General features: G+C 32.7%; 3 protein-coding genes and 1 pseudogene across 4 annotated transcripts; 3 read left to right on the top strand and 1 right to left on the bottom strand.

Moving 5' to 3' along the window:
* The first annotated feature begins 4,174 nt into the window (after positions 1 to 4,174).
* On the top strand, positions 4,175 to 5,200 carry LOC110622229 (hydrophobic protein LTI6B-like). The gene is made up of 3 exons (XM_043960520.1): positions 4,175 to 4,464; positions 4,564 to 4,665; positions 4,909 to 5,200. Exons 1-2 carry the CDS (start codon positions 4,375 to 4,377, stop codon positions 4,645 to 4,647), a joined length of 174 nt encoding a protein of 57 aa, XP_043816455.1. The 5' UTR covers positions 4,175 to 4,374; the 3' UTR covers positions 4,648 to 4,665; positions 4,909 to 5,200.
* Positions 5,201 to 6,190: 990 nt separating this feature from the next.
* LOC110622553 lies at positions 6,191 to 9,016 on the bottom strand (annotated as a pseudogene).
* Positions 9,017 to 9,698: 682 nt separating this feature from the next.
* LOC110622330 (agamous-like MADS-box protein AGL80) lies at positions 9,699 to 10,886 on the top strand. The gene has a single exon (XM_021766812.2). The coding sequence runs from the start codon at positions 10,167 to 10,169 to the stop codon at positions 10,884 to 10,886; it is 720 nt and encodes a 239-aa protein (XP_021622504.1). The 5' UTR covers positions 9,699 to 10,166.
* A 6,484-nt stretch (positions 10,887 to 17,370) lies between these two features.
* LOC110623108 (G patch domain-containing protein 8) lies at positions 17,371 to 20,724 on the top strand. Of its 2 annotated transcripts, none has more exons than XM_021768000.2 (8): positions 17,371 to 17,525; positions 18,173 to 18,259; positions 18,496 to 18,682; positions 18,955 to 19,109; positions 19,356 to 19,499; positions 19,606 to 19,709; positions 19,824 to 19,977; positions 20,383 to 20,724. In XM_021768000.2, the coding sequence occupies exons 2-8, from the start codon at positions 18,188 to 18,190 to the stop codon at positions 20,461 to 20,463; spliced, it is 897 nt and encodes a 298-aa protein (XP_021623692.1). In that variant the 5' UTR covers positions 17,371 to 17,525; positions 18,173 to 18,187; the 3' UTR covers positions 20,464 to 20,724. The 2 variants fall into 2 exon arrangements, with proteins under 2 accessions (XP_021623692.1, XP_021623691.1); XM_021767999.2 differs by having other exon boundaries at positions 17,372 to 17,525; positions 20,380 to 20,724.
* Positions 20,725 to 20,987: the final 263 nt, after the last annotated feature.

The following is a 20,987-nucleotide window of genomic DNA, read 5'->3' as shown; positions in this document are numbered from 1 at the left end:
AGAAATGAAGGCTGGTGACCCTTTATGTCATGCTAGAGCTGGCGTACGGGAACTGGGCATAACATAATAATATTATATATATATACCTTCTTGGCTGCGGAGCCTTTTAAATTTGTGACCTAAACGGCAGTGTCTCTCTCTCTCTCTCTGAGGATTTTATAATGGTTATTGGGCGACGTAGGACCATTTTCTGCAATATGCACATGATCTCTACGCACTCCTCCAACATCCACAGTTATGTTATATAATTATCATAATACACTATAATGCACAACATAATCAGAAAACAAGTAACGTCTACCATCTTCTTTTTTTTTGTACAAGTACTGCAATACGTACGTACAATGTTACTTTTTCCTTTATTTACTCTTTTTTCATAGTTAAATCCTGATTTTTTGTTCTTTTTTTTTTTAAAAAAAAAAAACTTAATATCATTACTAGTCATAATCCAATACTAGAAAAACACATTATAAGCATATAGTTGCTCCATACTCCGATGGAAGTGTAACATTAAGAAGCTAAGGTAGCCTCCAGCTATAGCTGCCGTGCAAATGAAAAACAGTGTACGTCAGCAGCTGAAAGACAAGAAATTTACGAGGCTGTGTAGGTCTTAATTTGGCAGGTTTTTGCCCATACCCTGACTACGTGACAGAGATTAATAAATTGAAAAGAAAGAGAGAGGTGGGTGTGAAAGCAGTAAAGCGATGGGTGATGAGTCGTCTAGTATTCTTCCTTGTTGTTTCTATTTATGGACATATATAAACAACAACGGACAAGTCGAAAACGAAGTTAGATGAGATATGCCTCTCCTCTCTCTGCAACTGCAACTTGATTAGTCACATGATTTCATACATACACATCCCAAATCAAATCAAGTTAAATTCAAAATTGATAACAGGGTGATGTGTCCTGTCCTGTCCAAGATTCAGAATACGATGGTGCTCAACTGACATGCATGGTCCAAAATTATTATATCAGGTCCCCCTATACCAGGAAGATCCAAAGCTGCTGCACTTATATCCATTCCTCGTGGATACTAAGGATTACCTGTAAAGGGATTCTCATTTCACCCCCAATATATAATTAATACTCTCCATTCTTACCTTAATTTTCTTTGTTTTTAATGTGGATTTATAACAAGAGACAACTATTTCTGTGTGTTTTAATTCATTGGTTATCAAAAATATCTTTTTTTTTTAATTATGATTTTTTAAGTTTTGAATTAATTAAATGAATAAAAATAATATATATATTAAAAATAAAAAAATAGGCCGAATTTTCTTTTGCTATTTTTTGTTTCTAATGAATAATTAAATTTCAAATTTTATAATTTTGAAAAGACCCAACCGAGGGGTAGTTTATTTTGTGAAATAGTTTTAGAAGAAAAGAAAAGAAAACTCTCAAAATAAAAATAATGCAAGAGGGAGGGAGAGAGATAAAGGCCAGCCCTAAAAGAGTTGGGCCAATCAAAGAGAAAGAGCTTGACTTTGAAACTTGAGCTTCAATAATGGCAAGATAAGCTTCAATATGCCTCCACCACCGGAAGAAGCAGGCAGAGCAAATTTTCAAGAAGCTTACAAATGGGGACCATTATGATTCTTGCCCAAAAAGTCAAGAACCTAAACCAAGAAAGCGAAATGATGTCCAAGGTGAATCCAATCCAATGGTGGATATCTAAAGTAGGTAGGGTTGATAGTTGACAGCAATATATATACAGAGGCAAGTGAACAAAAGAGAGACAGGATTGAAGAGGAAATGGAGAAAAAGCAAGGATTTTCGGAAGGTTATGAGATGGGTAAGTGGGGAAGATAACTGTGGGGCTTTCGTTTTGTTTGTTATCTTCCCTACTCCACCCATTCCATAGCTTTCCGATCGTTCCTCTCTCTCCTCATCATCTCTCGTCTTCTTCTTTCTTTCTTTCTTTCATGGGCGTGCATGGCTTCATTAGGTTTTTGTATGCTCCTTAAATTCAAATTTCATCTTCTTTTATTAGGTTTGGCTTGCAGTTGCAGGTTGTGTTGGACTGGTATATGAAGATCATCAGCTGATTTCTTCTTTGTGATTTAATTTTAAAATTCGATTTCTAATCAAGCTTCAAGAGAATAAAGGGGTTTAGATATTAATATTGGTTTTTTTTTAAAAAAAAAAACAAAATTCTTGAATTTTGGGACTGCATCAGCATGCACTCATAATTTATGGGTGCCCTTCTGAAATTATTTGTATATTAAAGTGCTTAACTGATTTATAGATGATAGTTTATATTTTTTAAATAATAATTAAAGGTTGGAATGAAATGGTAAAAGGAAAAAAAAATTTATTATATTATGAAATATGCATAAGTTTTAATTGAATGAATAATTGTAATCATTGTCAAATAAAATAATTAATTTATTTTCTCTATTTTATAATTTTATTTATTTTATTTTTTATATATATTAAAATAATAATTTTTTATTATATTTATTTTAAAAATATTAAATTTTATTAAATATTAAGAGATATATTGAAATATTTTAAAAATAAAATAAATTATATATTATTATAATATAAAAAATGGATAAAAATTTTAAAATAATTAAAAAGAAAATAAAGATAAAATTATAGAAAAAAAGTAAAAATAATTCAAATAGTATTATATATATGTGTCTTGAATTTTAAATGAAAATGATGATATTTTTTTAAAAAAAATTTGGAAAGTGATGAAAATAAAATGATTGAATACTTAAAATATCAATTTATAGGATTTTAAAAAAAGAAATAGTTATAAAAAATATATATATATTTTTTTATAGAAAGAGCCATTTTATAAGTAATCTTTTCTCGAATCAACAGTTTTAAACCTCCATTTATTTAAAAAAAACTTACATATAAGAAATATATTTATAAAAAATATTTTATGAAATTATTTTATAATAAATAATTCAATTTTCCGTTTATGGCTATAATATTAAAAAATAAAGGTAAATTTAATTGTGCAAAATTTAGTAATGTTAATATAATGTATAAAATGTACAAAATTTTTTTAAAGAGAATATTTTTTCTTTGAAATTACTTTAATCTGTCATTTGATTAAGAAAATATTTTCCTCCAATTAATTCTTTAATCAATGTATGTCGCCGACGGGCCAAAATGTCACAGCCCACAACTGCAAATGCATCTCAAAAGTCCGACTGTTTCTGCCTAAACAGGCCTGCTAAGGTTTTTATTTTTATTTTCTTTTTTCTTAAAAAATATATTAAAATTAATAAATAATAATTTGAAATTGAAAAAAAGAGTAAATTTGTGCTTTCCAGATGGAGAATTTTTTTAAAAAAAGTATATTTGAGTTATTTTTTTTTATGAGAAATTTCAGCAGCTAATCAAATGCTGTGAACTTGAGTGCCACTTGGATATGATCATATGATCACACACTGTTTCTCATATGCCTCGTACCTGGCACACGTGGCTGCTCCTTAAAGAAATCTCTTCACACGTGTGACTGTGACTAGTTATTGCGGTTACGTCCAGAGTCGATGCTTAGTTTTTGGTCGGTTATATGATTTTATTCCAGGACGGTTGGCTTCACGTGGATACTGCGTGCGCTGTACACTTGTATTATGTCTATTGGCTTTCCAGGTTTTAAAGTCTACTTTCCCCGCCGTCGATGCTTCGATGTTACGAAGAATGAACCGTCTGATTTTTTAACAGTCTGGTCAGAATGAGCAGTTTGGTCAAACTTCTTCACGCGCTCATGTGAGTGAGTGGCTTGCAAAATTCTAGAGGTAAGAATTATCCACTGATTACAAAAAAAAAAAAAAAAAAAAAAAATTCTCAAAATTTAGAAATTTAAACTTTGACGCACTTTTAAACTTTAAATTTCATATAAAATTTTTAATATATCATTTTAAATTTTAAAATTAAATGATAAAAAAAATATAAATAATTATTGGGGAATTGGATGTGCAATCTGGTAAGGAATGGGTTCAAATCCAATTCAAAATTTGATACCTTATAAATGAAGGGAGGAGGAAATGCACATGGGAAGGAACACGTGGCACGTTCATGGGAATTAATTACATACAGCTGACCTCTACCTGTAGTTCCATACACCCATAGAATATGGGATTCTCAAAAGCCTCATCACCCCACGCTGATTGCTGACAAAGCTAAGGAAGCGCACTTGTAAAAGCCAACCGCCAAATCACCACCTTACACGTGGTATATTCCAGTGGATGCCGTGGCCGCTGCACTATATATACCGAGCTCTTGGAGGTTAAGCTTATCTCATAAAAAGGAAAGACAAAGAAGTAGGTTTCCAGAGGGAGAGAGTTCTTAAAGTGTTTGTGATAATTACTCAATAGAAAACGTTTGAATTCTAAAGAAAAACAAGTGAACATGGCAGATGAGGGAACTGCTACTTGCATAGATATCCTCTTGGCTATCCTCTTGCCTCCTCTTGGTGTCTTCCTTAAGTATGGTTGTAAGGTAGTTAAATTATTTTTGCTTTTTCATGCTAATTTTAAGTCTAAATTATCTGCGATTATGTTATATAATCTTGAGGGTTTAATTTTTGTGTTTCTGCAGGCTGAGTTTTGGATCTGTTTGGTTCTCACCTTTTTTGGGTACATTCCTGGGATTATCTATGCTGTTTATGCCATTACCAAGTGATGATCTTCATCTTCTTCAGTAAGCATCCATCACTATTTCTCTCCATGCATCATATTCTTTCATTTCCTACCAAACACTCAACTTTTCCTTTTTTTTTTTTTTACCCACTACAAAAGGATTCATTGATGCATGGGGTCCTCAAGTGAGATGGCATGCACTTATCATTTAGTCTAAAGTTGAGATAATTACAAGTTAAATAAAGTCATATTTAGCTATTAAGCTTTCTTTAATTGGGGGGTGTTTTTTTTTTTTTTTTGACAGGTGGAAAGCTAATAACCATTTGATTTGATGGAGTTGTGCTGTTTAATTTGATGTAGTCATATGGATCATTCTTGTGTGTGTGTGTGTGTGTATTTTAATATAGAATTTTCTATTTATTCTATATATTAATTTGATGTAAAAAGGGTCATTGCCATTGGATTTGAGTGGCTTTGTGAGTAGGAGAATGGCTTGTCAATGATCATGTTACTGTTAGTGTCTCTTTCAACTTCAAATTTGTTTCCAATGTGATTTGTATTATTATTATTATTATCATTATAACCCTATTCTCTCATGACCAAGTGGTGATAAAGATCTCTGCTTTTGGTTGTTGGAATTATGGTTGGATATGTGCTTGGAATGACGATCAGGAATCAGAAGCCACTGAAAATTTTCTGGAATTTCCCAGTTGTATAGTCCCCTAGTTTTGCAAGTGAAATTGGCAAAGAAAGCTTTCAATAAAAGCAGAATAGAACAACTAAAAGGAAGATTCTATATGCTATGCAACATCTCACCCATACGACCTTTATTCGTGTATTAAAGTTATTGTTCTAGCAATATTCAACTATCATCTTTAATTGGTATCAATCTATTTTAAGGCTCTGTTCAGGGGAACTGCTTTTATAGTTAAATGTATTAAATTAAATTAAATTAAAATTTCTTGATAAAAATTTAAATAATAATTGTCAAACGAACTCTTTATCTACATACTAGTTAGGGTAAAATTAATCAAAAGCAAAATAAGATGGTTCTAGTTTTTTTTTTTTTTTCTTTTTTTTTTCCATATTATGGGTTTCTCTTCTGGAGCAGATATGTTTGATAGTATCAATTATTAATCCATGGCCAGCCATCGCAAGTAGCCTAAAGATTTGACAACTCACAAAACCTAGTAATAATTTTATACTTATTTCAAGTTAGGTGGGTTGGACTTAATAGGTGAATACTTGTTTCAAGTTCTACGCATATTCCGTTTTAGGCAACAATTATCCATTTTGAATAATTTCAAGATGGTTTTCAGAGAAATTTGCTTTCTGATTAATAAATAAAAATTGCATCTTTTACCAATTGGGATTTGCTTGACAATCCTGGATTTTATAGAGCCTTGTGATGAACATGTTAATAAAAATTCAGAAGTCTTCCCTTGCACTGTTTGCAGAAATGCCATGTGTTTCCAATCCATCCAACAAGATACATACAGAGTCACACATGGTGTTTAACAAGTATGGTTGCGTATCTTCGGAGATCAACCTTATCAAATTATTCACAGCCATATCTCAATAAAGAATTAGAAAGATCAACCTTTGATATTATAAATTAACAACCTCCACATGTTCACATCAAGAAAGGACAAAGTTGCAATAATATGATATGACAGCAACAATTGTTAATGAACAAAACGTTTATAAAACTCAAAGTTGATCGTTCTATGATTCACTGCACTACAGATTGAAGATACCCACAAGAAAAAAACAGAGACAACAACAAAGAAAAAAGGGCAAAAACTAAAAAAGAAAGAAAGCTTTTGGGATGGATGTGGATTTCTTCATCCTTTAAACTGCCGTTCTCTGCGGCAAATGGGACAGTGTGCTTGAGAAGTCTGTGAATTCACCCATTTCAAGATGCAGTGAAGATGGAAAGCATGGTTGCACACACCCCAAACTGCAACAAGAGGTTGATATTACAGCAATTAAATTCATCATTCTCCAAAAATTTTCTATTAAATCTAATAAGTTACATAAGCACATCAACAGAGTAAAGAGAGGATATCTCACCAATGAATTGAAAAATAGATTAGCTAATGATGCAAGTCTTGCCGACAGAAAGGGTCAAGGGGAGAAAAAATGCATCCGGATTATATATGCTGACATGTGTAATAATGATTTGGTTGTGATGACACAAAAATCTTTGAAAATATATATGGATAATCGTTAGTTACACAAGCTTTACCACCTATTTTCTTCACATACACATACACAAGGCACCTATTATATTTAGACAAGCAATATTATGTCATTTGACATTTGAATAACTCATGTTCACTTCACAATGGCACACCTGCTTTACTTGTTTTCATTTTTTCTTTGTAACAATTAGCTCAAACCGGACACTTCACAGTTCTTAGACGACTCCAGTACCACTGGGCCCTCTGCTTTACTTATATTTAGTAGATTGTAAATGCTGTTACTGCTATAGCCTGTAATTGCAATATGAACAATTTTGGGGAAACGTAGGCGACAAAACATTCAACTTCTGAAGGAAAAACCAAAGATTAAGGAATATATTTCAAAGTTATCTTATATTTTATTTTCTCACAAAAAGGGACAGGGGGCTTCCCTGATGTTGATGCACTTTTAAATGCCAAGGCCCCCACCATGTTACCTATCTTATCTGTCATCATCTTTGTACTCGAGTAATCGCCAATCAATTTAAATTTTAAAGGTTGAAAATTTAAAAGCCAAGCACTGAAGTTTCAATGAGTCCCTACTTCTCATAAACAACACATGTGTTTCCCACCTGTTATTCTTACACATACACACACAAAAAAAAGCAGCCTCTATATAACTTGATATTATTCTGATCTGAATTAACTCCTTAACTTAATCATTTTAGACCTTCCAGTCATGCTAATATCCATATTGAACATTAGTTGAATAGATTGATCAAGTGCCTGAGAACCATTCAAGAGTGCTTGCTTGATCATTCGGTAACTCAGACTACAATAGGTAGTTGCTTGAGTAGAAATGGGCAGACCTCTGTAATACTGAATATGGCAACAGAGGAATGACTTGAGCAAAATAAGGAAATAGAAACTTGTTAGAGAGGCAACTTACTTAAGGGGCAATAATCTCCAGGGTGTTTAACAGCCATCAAAGGCCATGCTACAGATCCCACATGTTTCATCTTGAGCATCCCAAGTCCATGATGCAACAGCATGCCATCTTCGCCCAAAGGACAATAGCTATTATCCCAACCAAAGTAATAAAACAAAATCAGATTTTTTTTTCTCCAATATCTCTAATGGATAAACAAGACAAAACAGATCTAAAGCTAGAAGAAATGGTTAATAAAATTTTCAACATAAACATATAAATTAATGCAACCATCAATAAGCTTACATGTTTAAGTTTGGTCATTAACTCATTTTCCCCTCTTAGATGATTATTTCCGAGCTCACAACATTTGAAACAAAACAGATATGCAGAAGATAAAGAGAACATTTACATATTCTGTTTAGAAGCGCCATGGTGGACAATAAAAAAGAAGATAGGTCAAGAGAAAACTGTTTCCTCAGAAAGCTCAGAATGTCAAATTGGGAACAAATATATTCAAATTACTATCTAAATATTGAAGCAACATAAAAGATTTTTCTCCCACTAATAGTATCAGTTCCCACATTTTAATAAGGGAAAATAATATTATCATGGAGAAGTTCACTGACAGCAGAAGCTTTCAATGCTAAATCTTTAATCCATAATTACCTCTAATTTGCTCATAAAACAAATGATGTCTCTCAGAAACAGTAACAATTCTACAAGGAAGTGGAACTGACAAATGCTGAAACAGAAAGAATATCAGAAAATATTATTGCTCTGCAACCTGGGGGTTTACTCAATCAGGGTAAGATTGTCTATCAAATTTGATGCACACAATTGCCCTCAACCCATATAAGATATCCAAATGAGAAATTAAATAAAAAGCATAACTTTGAGTAATTATGAAATCAAATCAACACATTAAATACTAAATTAATAATGATATTCAGACACAGCACCACATTTATAAGAATCTTCTCCTACAGAACCAACAAATGAAAGTTTAGAGCAGATACTGGAACAGAAATAATATCAGTAATGAAATTAAGTTGGCATTTAAAGAGAAAACCCATGAACTACATACTGCAACAAGATACATTTTTTTCAGCAATCGAAGAGAAAGAAAACCATTGCCATAAAATCTGAGCAAAACTCACCTCTGAATTTTCGTGAAACAGCTAACAGATGATCATTTGCAGTAATCTCACGAAAAATTTAGAACTCAAAAAGTGGGTTTTTCTGGGGTTTATGGTTGATCTTTGTTTCATGCTTAGTTGGGAGTTTGGGATGGAGATCAAGTTGGCTATTTCTCTCCTTCCGCTAATGGGTTGGGCCTCTGGAGTTGATTGAATAGTCTATTGCATTAACTTTTATTTTTTATTTTTTACTTTATAATTTTAAACTCTTCATTTTATATTTTCGTAAATTATTATATTTTTCTAATATTATTTTAGAGATGTCCTCATAATTTAAATCATTTTCAAATTTTTATCTAAATTAATTTACAAATTAATTTAATCTGAAATAACAAATAATAAATATATAATAAAAATAAATTTAAATTTCACCGTACACTTGTATTTTCATACTTAAAAAAATATAAAGATATCTCTAATAACTTAATTTCATTTCCAATAAAGCTATAATAAATTAAAGTAATACAACTATATATTCTCTATAATTAATTAATATTTTTAAAATAAAAATTGATTGGTAGTTATTTATTAATAGAATATTTTATTTTTAATAAATTTTATTATTAAATTTGAATTTTATTTAAGCTGAAATGATTCTGTTTAGAATTAATCTTTAATTTTTGAAATAAAAAAAGAGAGTGATGGAAAAATAATAAAAAATAGAATAATATAAAAAAAAACTATTTAAAATAATTATTTTTCATTTTGGTAACCTAAAAACTTACCATAGCAGGTTATATTAATTTTTTTAAAAAATAAAATAAATTAATTATTTAAAATTTGTTGTCGTTCCTCTTAATATACTTTATCCTTTATAGTCAGATTTGAATTTTTATCTTAATAATACATGATATGTTTTATCACTAGCCTAATTTAAAAAAAAAAATTAAATAGACCTAATAATAATAATACTTTATATTTAGTCCGATGGTCTGGTGATAGGTACATCTGAATAAATTTAAGAGATCTCAAATTCTATACTCTATTTTTTAATGATTTTGTAAAAATAAACGGTTACAAATAATCCACCCTTTACCTACTCCTCAAATAAACCTAATCTATATTATGATAAAAATCAAATAGTTTCCAAAAACACACAATATTTACAACCAAGAATTAGCAATACAATAATCTTATAATATTAATGAGGGTATCTGTGTAGCCTTATAAATAACAAAGCATGTAATGCAAGGGCCAATTCAAGCAGCAGCCAACCAAATCTTTTGTTTCTTGAGCTGCTGCTGCTGCCTCCATGACTAGGAAGAAGGTGAAGCTTGCATATATCAGCAATGATTCTGCAAGAAAAGGAACCTTCAAGAAAAGGAAGAAGGGACTATTGAAGAAGGTGAGCGAGTTAAGCACCCTTTGTGGTGTTGATGCTTGTGCCATCATCTATAGTTCCTATGATCCTCAGCCTGAGATTTGGCCGTCACCTTCTGGAGCACAACGTGTGCTTACTAAGTTCAAAAACATGCCTGAGATGGAACAGAGCAAGAAAATGGTGAACCAAGACAGTTTCCTCAGGCAAAGGATCTCGAAAGCCAATGAGCAGCTCAAGAAACAACAGAGGGACAATCGAAAGAAGGAAATGACACAGGTCATGTTTCAGGCTTTAGTTGGAAACAGCCTAAACAACCTTAACATGCTGGATTTGAACGATCTTGAATGGTTAATAAATCAAAACTTGAATGAGGTTCAAAACAAGATTGATTCACTTAAAAAAGAGGCTAATTCTTCAGCTTCTGTGGCTGTGGCTGGACCTAGTGGAGAGGTTAAAGATATTGCACCACAGCAGGAGGCTGAGAAGCAAGCTTCTGAGATGAACATGGAAGCTATGCAGAAGCAGCCATGGATCACAGATTGGATCAATCAACAACAGGAGAACATGGGATTTTTGGGTGATGATGTGAATGTTCCTTTTTGGGATAATAATAATTATAATGGTCTTTGGTCTGGTCCATTTTTTCCTTAAGGGATAATTAGGGTTTACAATTCCAATCTGTAGTAATAAGATCTGTTTTTGTATCAAAGTTGCTTTTTATCGGATATTATGAAATATAAATTATTACATATATATAATTAATTTAAAATAAATTTTATTAATTGTACTAATTTCACATATAAGATTTGTTAATCCAAAGATTGATTTGACATTTTCATATGCTAAGTTGTACATTTTACTGTTTTGGCATCATTAGTTGCCATATATATTCATAATTATCTCAAAGATTCTATACTATTTATATTTTTAATTTTTTTTTAAATACGTGGTGCTCTTGTAATAAAAATTAATTAGTTTTTTAAAGTATATATTTTGATAACGGTTTAAAATTATTATAAAAACATTTAATTTTTATTATTTATAATAATATCTTAATAAATAGTTTATTTTATATTTAAAAATTAATACAGTTATTTTTAAATTATTATCATTAATTTATAATTAAAATTTAAACATATAACACATATGTTTAAGGATTGTCATTACCTATATTGTAGGGATGAAGATTAATTTTAATTTGTCTACCTCTAACCATAGATAATAGCCAGAAATCATACATGGTTCTAAGAGCATACACTCTCACAAATATATAAAACGCATTAAATTACGTATTTTTTAATAGAAAGATTTTTTTTTTTTTCTGCATCAGATTTGCTTCTGTCGGTGTTTGGAGATTTATCTAGAGATTTGAGCAAATTTTTAATTAACTCACATAATCAACTTGTTTTTTCATTAATTTTAATTCATTTTTGCTTTTTTGAAAAACATAATAAAAGATATAAAATTAATAAAAAATCAAATAGATGATAAAAATATGCGATAAATTTATTAGCTACAATACACTTGAAATATTTAATAATTTTCGAATGAATATTAATTACCATTGTAATACCCGTCTAGATTCCGGCATCGGAATCCCTACCTTCCGGCGGAATCTCCGTTGGAATCTGGAATTTCTGAAAATGCCAGAGTCTTCTAGAGGGGTAAAATGTGTTTCTAAAATGTTTTCACATGATTTTATGGTTTTAAATGGAAAAGAAATGAGTTTTGAAAAGAATAGGCCAAGGAGGAAGGACCCAGGTTTGGCGGCCGAACCTCAAGTTCGGCCGCCGAACATGGGGCTGTTTCGGGAGTGCTTTAGGCCTCTGAAGGCTTTGAGGAAAGAAACCAAGTTCAGCCGCCGAACATGGGGGTGTTTCGGAAGCAGGTTTGGCTTTCGAAGGTGTTCTGCTCAGCCACCTATAAAAGGCCCTCAGATCGAAAATGGGCGAGTTTTATCGCCCTCTTTCGGTCATAGGTGAGTTCATGCCTCATTTGGTTGATTTCATGTCTTTCCTTCAATCTCCCAAGGTTTTTATAAGTTTCATGGTTGTTTTGAAGAGTTTTAAAGTTTAGATCGAAGTTTTGGAGCTTGGATTCTCTATATCTTCAAGTTAGGATCGTACCAACCCTCGATCTTCAAGAGGTAAGTGTAGATCCTTGCTTTCCTTTACGTTTCATAAAGTTTTAAGTAAGTTTAAAGAAGTCTTAATGCTTGAGTATGGGTAGATATGCATGTTAAGGTTTATGTGGGTTTTATGCCCAATGTTTGTTTATATGATATTATGTTGGGGGTTTAAGTTAGTTTATGCCCCTATATGCATGTGGGAGTATGTTTGCATGTTTGGGAGAGAGCATGTAATGTTTTGGGTTGTTTTGAGTTTGGTTTGGCTTGAGACAGATTCAGACCTGTCGTTCAGAGAGAACCAGGTTCGGCCGCCGAACCCATGTTCGGCCGCCGAACCTGCATGGGAGGCAGCTTTGGCCGCCTAACGTGCCCCCGAAGGCCAGGACTTTCAATCTGTGAGAAGTTTCGGCCGCCGAACCTGCCGTCGAAGGTGCCAGACTTTCGGCTCTATAAGGACTTTCGACTGCCGAAAGTGCCCCCGAACCTGCATGGCTTTCGGGTCTGGAAGGGACCTTCGGCCGCCGAAAGTGCCCTGTCCAGCCCTTTCATATGGTTGTTTTCTATGCATGTTTTGAGGATGTTTGAGGGAGTTTTTGGGGAGTTGTTTATAAGTTGTTTAGAGTGTGTTTGGCACCTCATTCGAGTCCACCTGTGTAGGATCGGACCCGAGGGACCGAGGAGGCCAGCAGTGTTAGCTATTGCAGAGTCAGTTCAGAGTCTGCCAGAGGTTAGTAGAACTAACTTAAATGTTTTAAGCATGTTCACGCATCATGAATACCATGTATATGTATTAGACTGTTGCATTAGATTTCACGAAGATGTTGCATTGCATAATTTGATGTTGATGTGGATGGACCAAGGCGACCCCAATAGCCCTAGATATGTTATGTTAATGAAGTCCTGAGGAGCCCCACCGAGGGTCGGGCATAATGAAGTCCTGAGGAGCCCCACCGAGGGTCGGGCATAATGAAGTCCTGAGGAGCTCCACCGAGTGCCGGGCATAATGAAGTCCTGAGGAGCCCCTTTGAGGGTCGGGCACCATGATATGTTACAGTCAGAGGGAGTTTTGGAGGTCATGTCCATCCGTGATGTGAATTGTTTGTGCTGTGACGCATTCCATAAAAGCATGTTTATTATTATTGTTTATCTGTTCTGCTCACTGGGCTTTTTAGCTCACCCCTTTCCCCTAACCCCCAGACTTGCAGGTCAGAGGTAGTCCAGAAAGACGTCAAGGGTAAAGGTTATGGCTTTGTAATAGATTAGTATGTTAGTGTGGACATGTAATGTAAACTGATATAATGTATTGTAAGATAATGTGATGTAATGTAACGTAAAGTAGAGTTATGCTGTGGATTAGTATTGTGCTTGGCCTTAAGGCTTGGTTAGTCCTCTTTTTAGTACATGATGTATGTAATGTCGACCCAGCTAGAGCATTTGATGAGGGCTCTAATATGGGGTTCTTTTATATTTTCAGTTATGTGGCATACAGGTCAAACTCGGTATATACATCAGATATTTAAGTTTTTTTGTTAATGTTTTGATCATATATGGGATTTGACCAGGTGATAGGATGTATGCTAGGCTTGCTACGGATCTCGACGGCCTTAAGCCGATCTGAATTCTAGCGCCGATTTTCGGGTCGTTACAACCATCGAAAGAATAGGGTCGATCAACATGACTACTTGGTTTAAAATAATAAAAAGAGGAGGAATTTAAATTTTTATAATTGTATCAATTCATTTTTTTATTAATTAAATTCATACCTTTTTATAATACTATTTATACCTTCCTCTCTATTAAATGACTAATAAAATAGGTATGTAACAAAATATAAAGACTTAAGAGTCTACAACCTTTAAACGTGTTGGTCACAAATTTACTTAAATGCATAAATTATTAAGATAGATAAGTCTGTGAGTGAAAATATAATATAATTATAAAAATTTTGAAAAGGTAAATTTTTTTTTTTGTAATTATCACAAAAAAGAAGTATTTGTTTGTTTGCAATCCACTTGCATAGGCTTAACTAACAAGACATTTGCTAGTTGCCATTATAGCTAGGATGGTATCAATCCATTCATATTTGTATATACAAATTATCAAAAAGGACCAACCTTTTTTAAACTCATCAATCATCTCCTTTGAGAAATATTATTCCTTTTTTTGGTCAAAATGATTCATTTCAATTTTCTTGCTTATAGACTAAATCTTCCATTGTATAAAAAAAGAATATTTTCTGTTGATAACAATGACATTATGACAATTCCACACTAGAAATTACATATATATATATTATTAAATTTGATTTTTTTTTGTATATTATTTATTGATATAACATTTATTGTCGAAATAAATATTTTTTTTATTACGCAGAATGTATATTTCTTTGAATCTGTGTGGCTGTTGTTATAAGAATCCTATTTAATTTCAAAAGCAAAATTGACATTAAATTAGCCATCAACAGTAGTGAAATTAATTGTAAAATAAAGAGGAAGGGGGGAAAAGAGGTGACAAGAGAACCACAACATAGTGGAGTACAAAGGAAGAATTTGGAAAGTTTATAATCATCAGTTGTTTTTTGGAGGCACATCCACCATCAAGGTGGATAAATTCTTAGGAATAAGATAATTAGAGTTTAAGGATTGTTTGATTTAATTAATAAATTATTGTTAATTATTAGGGTTCAATGGTAAATACTAATAAAATATAGTTAGAGATTCTGTAATTCAAATATAAATATAACAATTCTACTAGAGCACTAAACGCCATATCATGTCTATTCAGAGAAAAATTTCTATTCAATTGGAACTTTAATCTTTTCAGGGGTTCTCTGCAAATTGACAGAGCCATTGAAAATAAAAAGGAGACAAGAGAGGTACCTATGTACCACAACCCCTCTTTCTTGGAAAAGTGTTGGATTCCTGCCTGGCATCTTGCCAATGGAAAAATGACATGAAGATGAAAGTGCCTGCCTGCAGCTGGAACCACCAGATTTCCAAGTGCTCATCATTATTAGAATTCCAAGTGCTTTTTTGCCAAGACAACCTGCTGAAGAAATTCAGGGGAATAATTAACATCCACCATAAACTGAACTTCTCACATTCTGCACTTTAATTTTGACCAAAGAAATTATGTTTCTTTTTTTCTTCATTTGGCTCCAACTCGGTCACAAAGAGATTATTGATTCGCGTCGTGTAGTCAGTGTTGGGTAATTAAAAAAGAGATATTTGGTTTGCTATTTTGTTTCTAGCAAGAGTAATGCCATAACAATATCAGTGTTGCTTTGGCTCAATTATTTATATTTAATCACTTGCTCTTGCTTCTTTAGGCACCCATGAGCCATGACTGAAAATAATAATACATTCAAAGATCAAATGAACACCAGAGCATATATATATATGAAAATTTTGAAGAGACTCAAAGAAAAGAAGTTTTCACAGTCTTTATTCATTAGGATTCACAAATGAACACATATGTACTAGCTTAAACAAAGAAGAAGAATAATATATGAGCTCTATTTCATTGGTTCTATAATCGTCTCCAGACAGAGAGATGTGGAGTCAAACCCTAGTCGGAGCGAATTATACAAAAAAAAATAAAAACAAGTCAGGGCTGAACAGGCAGATACATTTGGCAGTTAGCTGCTTCTGAGATGAGTAACTTGGCAGCCAGCTTCTGAGATGCAAGTTTCATGAACATGAGCAAGAAAAGCAGAAGTTTTTGTGTTAATAAGAGGATCAGCAACCTTCCATGGACCTTTACCATCTTCATCACTAGTATAAGGCCTTCTTTTCATATCAGCTACATCTTCACAACTATTCTCAATCCTTCCACTCGACTTTCTGAACTTGAACAAAGAAAAGAAAGAAATAGACTTCTTGGTTTTCCTGCTATTGCCACCCATGATGTAAAGAAAAAAGATTCACAAAATTTCTTGCAATTGAAAGATAAGCTCTCTTTCTCTTAAGGGTCTTGTTGAGAATTCTTTGTTGGGTATGAAATGGGAAGCAGCAGCAAGCTGTTGAATTTATAGCAGATGGGTAACATTTGAATTTGAAGCCTAGGTGGAGAAGAAGAGAATTTTTTTTGAATGGTGATGGTAAGTGCAATGAAATTTAAGTACTGTACTGGTAAAAAAGAAGAGTTGACCAACATATATTTGTGGAGCTATGAACAAAAGAAATTTACAATTCAGAAGAAAATTGAGGTCCAATTTGGTGGCTGCCTTACTTTTTTTTTTTTCTCATTTTCTTGGAGAACTTCTGCTTCTTTTAATGGGAGACTTTCTTTTTCTTGGGGACTTTTTTAATGGCCATTGATATTGGAAGTGTGGGAGTTGGGAGCTCAGCTGGGTCATTGCGGGGTTCAATATCTTTGCCTAGGAGCTGCATAGCTGCCGCTTTGTGAGATTCTTTGCAACTTTTCGTCAATAATTAATTCTAATTTTAATTTCATAATATTAAATTCTTTTTAGAACTACAAAAATTACTTATATTTAGATTGGTGTTTGATGGGCTTGATTAATTTTTTAATACAAAAGAAAGAAAAAATCTAATTGGCTGAAAATATTAATGAGGTCAAACAAAGAAAAACAAGTTTAAAGAAATAATAGTAAATTATTACTATAAATTTAAAAATTTGCTATATTATTTAATTATTTTTTTATAATGGATAATAAGTAGAGTTAAAAATAAAATTTTATGAAAGGTAAAAAAATAAAATTTTTATTATATATAATAAAAAAATAATTTTTTAATAACTTTAAATTATTAACATACTATATTTTTATAATATTAAAAAATTAATTTCATAACCATTATTATCTAAATTTTAAAATGCAGTAGTGCTGTAAAATAACGTCGACTACCTTCGCTGCGGGAGGAGAAAAATATTTTAAATTTATTTAAAATTAAATTTAACATGATTTTTTTTAAAAAAAATTAAAATTTCCAAGATATATTTTTTTTAAATGAATGATACATTTGTTTTTTGGAAAAATAAAGAGAAAGCTTTTTTTTTTTAGGCCCAACCCAGCCCTCACCAGCTCAGCCTTCTGCTCTGTTGAAGTATCCATGTAAAACCTGAAGAAAGGTTGACAGAGCCACCGTTACCCAACGCACAGAATCGCGGCTCTAGAGACACGGATCAGAACTCAGAAGCAGGTTTGTTTTCTCTCTTCCTCTATCGATTCAATATCGGTTCAATTAAATCTAATTCTATGCCTTGATCATATTTTGATTTTTTTTTTTTTTGGCCATTATTTTATTTAATCTCACTCTGCTTTGCTAATCTAAATCTGATTCACTTTATAAATCCTCTTTAGCCACTAATTAATTGACACAATTCCGGTTAGCTGTGTGGATCTTGGAGAATGATATGAATTTGAACAGAGAATTTGCTTAGTGTTTTGAATTTTTTTTTTTAAATTTCAACTTTCAAGGTTACTCAGTTGAGCATTCTGTTTGAAACTTGGAGAGATATATACAAGGATGAGATTTGTGGGTGTTTCTTACTATTGCTGTTTTTTAAGCTAGGATAGGTGAGAAACCAACTTTTTCTTATTTATTCCTTGGTAATCAAACCAAGGTTTAATACGCTCAAGATTTCTCATTTGTTCTTGTTAGCTCTTCTGTTCTCATTTCTCTTTTATAGCTGATATTTTCAGGCCTTGGATGAACTTTTTGAAATTTGTATTGTCTCAATGACTTTACTATGTCTAAACCCTAATTAGGATGTATTTATTCTTTTTCTTCTGTGCTGGATTGTCTGAAGTAAACTTTTCTAATTTTGTTAGTTTCTTGGTTTGCAGTTTAGGTGGTACAAAATGGACAACAGATGGTACAATGGTGAACAGGGAACAAACGTGCAAGACAATGGACAACAAGATAAGGAGCAGGTAACCAAAAGATGTATACAGTTATGTGCCCTTTCTGTGTATCTGATACACGTATGGTTTTTTTGGTTGGCTGCAATAAATTTGTGCCTGTGAATGGCTCAATTGGGAGAAGCACATCTAATATACTATTTTGCTATTTATCAATGCTAAAAAGATTGTTGCAATAGTTATCGATTTACTCATGCATTAAGTATATTAATGTGCCATTTGTTCATTTTCTGCTATGTGATTATCAGAATACTCTTATTGAGGATTTGGTGGAAGATTTTCGCTTGCCAATTAATCACAAACCCACAGAAAATGTCGATCTGGATAACGTTGAACAGGCATCACTGGACACAAAGTTGACGGCATCTAACATAGGGTTTAGGCTTCTTCAGAAAATGGGATGGAAGGGGAAAGGTCTTGGCAAGGATGAGCAGGGTATGTTTGGAATCTGGATGTTCCCTGACATATTTGTATGCTATGTCATGTGACTTTCTGGTAAATGATTTTGATATGTGAATTGTATGCAAAATCTTATTACTGGTTCTGCAAACTATTTTTCTCTTTTTCCCCCCTGGATTAACTTCAGGAAGAATGGGTTTTCTTTTTTAATGATATCGGAGGCCTTTCAACAAATGACTTCTATGGAATTAATGCTTGACTTACCTTATTCTGAATTTCATTATCTTTTTGGTTTTTTTTTTGTTCAGGAATAGTTGAGCCGATAAAATCTGGGATTAGAGATTCGAAGTTAGGGATTGGAAAACAAGAAGAAGATGATTATTTCACCTCAGAAGAAAATATCCAGAGAAAAAAGCTGGATGTTGAGATTGAGGAAACAGAGGAACAGGTGAAGAAACGGGAGGTATGCCATAAACTCATGAAAATCACCATAATATTTTGACTAGTAGAAAATATATTGAGGTTGATGCTTTACTTTTTCTGAAACCCACATCTAATAGCAGAAGGCAGCATATAGCTTATATGCATGTCTTTTGACGGGAATTATATCCTAGGAGAACATCAACTTTGGAAGCTCTTGAGAATTTCCTGCAGTTTTTATTACCTGGTGGCTTCTACTGCCTGCTTCGTGCACATTATGAAAATTCAGGTGTTAGCAGTACGGGAGCAGAAAATTCAAACTGAGGTGAAAGAAATAAGGAAGGTGTTCTATTGTGATCTCTGCAGCAAACAGTATAAACTGGCTGTGGAATTTGAAGCTCACCTAAGTTCATATGATCACAATCACAGAAAGGTTTTTTTTTTTTTACTTGGCATATTACTGAATTTTCTTTTTGTCCATAGTATGTCCTTCATATTTAGGATAAAAATTTTTTGACAATCTTGGATGTGACTTGTAGCGTTTTAAGGAAATGAGAGAGATGCATGGTTCTAGCAGTCGTGATGATCGGCAAAAGCGAGAACAGCAACGACAAGAGAGAGAGATGGCTAAGTTCGCTCAGATGTAAGTTGTGAACTTGGTTTCCTTGATATATTTTAACCTTTGCATTTTAGCATGTTCATCATCTTTAGGCCTGATTTCCTTCACTTCATTTTCACTTTGTTTAATGCAATACAGGGCAGATGCTCGTAAACAGCAGCAGCAACAGCAAGTGGAAGAATCTGGATCTTGTCAGGTTTCCAATTCTCTGAGAAGTGCAACTGCACTTGCTGATCAAGATCAGCGGAAGGCTTTAAAATTTGGGTTTTCTTCTAAGGGTAGCACTTCTAAGGTATGGCTTTGGTGGCCCTTCATTTATTTACAACTTGCAGCTCTATGGCCATTTTAGGTGGTTTCACTCATATGAGAGTTTGCTGGGGTTAAATAAATCTTATTATCAAAATTTTAAATAGATTATTTAAATATAATTACTTTTTTATATAGTTTCCCATGGCTTTTATTTGACCGCCTAGCATGAACAATAAAATTTGAACTTGGTTCAAGCTCAAGGTCGATGAAAACTAAGTAAACCAAACCTGAACACCACCTCATCTGCCAACCAAAATTCTTACACTTTACATGACATTCGTGAAAGTATGCTAAATGGCCTTTTGGGACCTAAAAAGCAAAAGTAGTTACTATTATCACCTTTTTTAAAGTCTCTTGATTTGTTCCTTTGTCACTTACTTAATAGAAGCCAACTGGTGGTGTTGCTGCAAAGAAGCCAAAAGTTGCAGTAGCCTCAGTATTCGGCGATGATAGCGATGAAGAACAGTAAATTTTGACACTGCAGCAGGAAATAGCAATACACAAAGTGTATGTTCTCATGTTATTTGGTTGATGATTTGTATTGTCTGTGGCCAATGCCTGAAATTTCAAGCCTCTTCATGGTTAATGGGTCCGAATATCATATTTAAAAGCTTTCAACACTTATCTTGAATATTCTGACCACAGATGATTTTATTGCAAAACATAATTTGTATGATGATACAGAACTATGTAGAAACTTTCTTTATTGCAAGGATCCATCTGTTTTTAAGATTTGGCATGCAGCATTTGTTGTAAATGTAGATATTGATTTTATAATTGTTTATTTAAGCACTTTCTTTTATGTACCGTCATGGGCTTGGTTCATATGAAAAGGAAAATTTGTCCATGAAAATCCTCGGGAGAATAAAGAGGTAAAATTGCAAAGAACCCCTTTTACCCTCTGTTTTCTTGAAATTATAGCTTAATGACTAAGATTGTATTATTTGAATGCTTTTGAACTAAGATTGAATTATTTGAATGCTTTTGACCTGC

The sequence above is a fragment of the Manihot esculenta genome, chromosome 9 (genome assembly GCF_001659605.2).
Source record: "Manihot esculenta cultivar AM560-2 chromosome 9, M.esculenta_v8, whole genome shotgun sequence".
In the NCBI taxonomy this organism is placed as follows: Eukaryota; Viridiplantae; Streptophyta; class Magnoliopsida; order Malpighiales; family Euphorbiaceae; genus Manihot; species Manihot esculenta.
This window is presented reverse-complemented; position numbering and strand designations above follow the sequence as displayed.

Coding starts and splice junctions, on each gene's coding strand:
- LOC110622229 (XM_043960520.1), top strand. CDS start 4,375: ATGGCAGATGAGGGAACTGCTACTTGCATAGATATCCTCTTGGCTATC. Junction 4,465..4,563: donor TCCTTAAGTATGGTTGTAAG/GTAGTTAAATTA, acceptor GTGTTTCTGCAG/GCTGAGTTTTGGATCTGTTT.
- LOC110622330 (XM_021766812.2), top strand. CDS start 10,167: ATGACTAGGAAGAAGGTGAAGCTTGCATATATCAGCAATGATTCTGCA.
- LOC110623108 (XM_021767999.2), top strand. CDS start 18,188: ATGGACAACAGATGGTACAATGGTGAACAGGGAACAAACGTGCAAGAC. Junction 19,500..19,605: donor ATGATCACAATCACAGAAAG/GTTTTTTTTTTT, acceptor TGTGACTTGTAG/CGTTTTAAGGAAATGAGAGA. Junction 19,710..19,823: donor ATGGCTAAGTTCGCTCAGAT/GTAAGTTGTGAA, acceptor AATGCAATACAG/GGCAGATGCTCGTAAACAGC.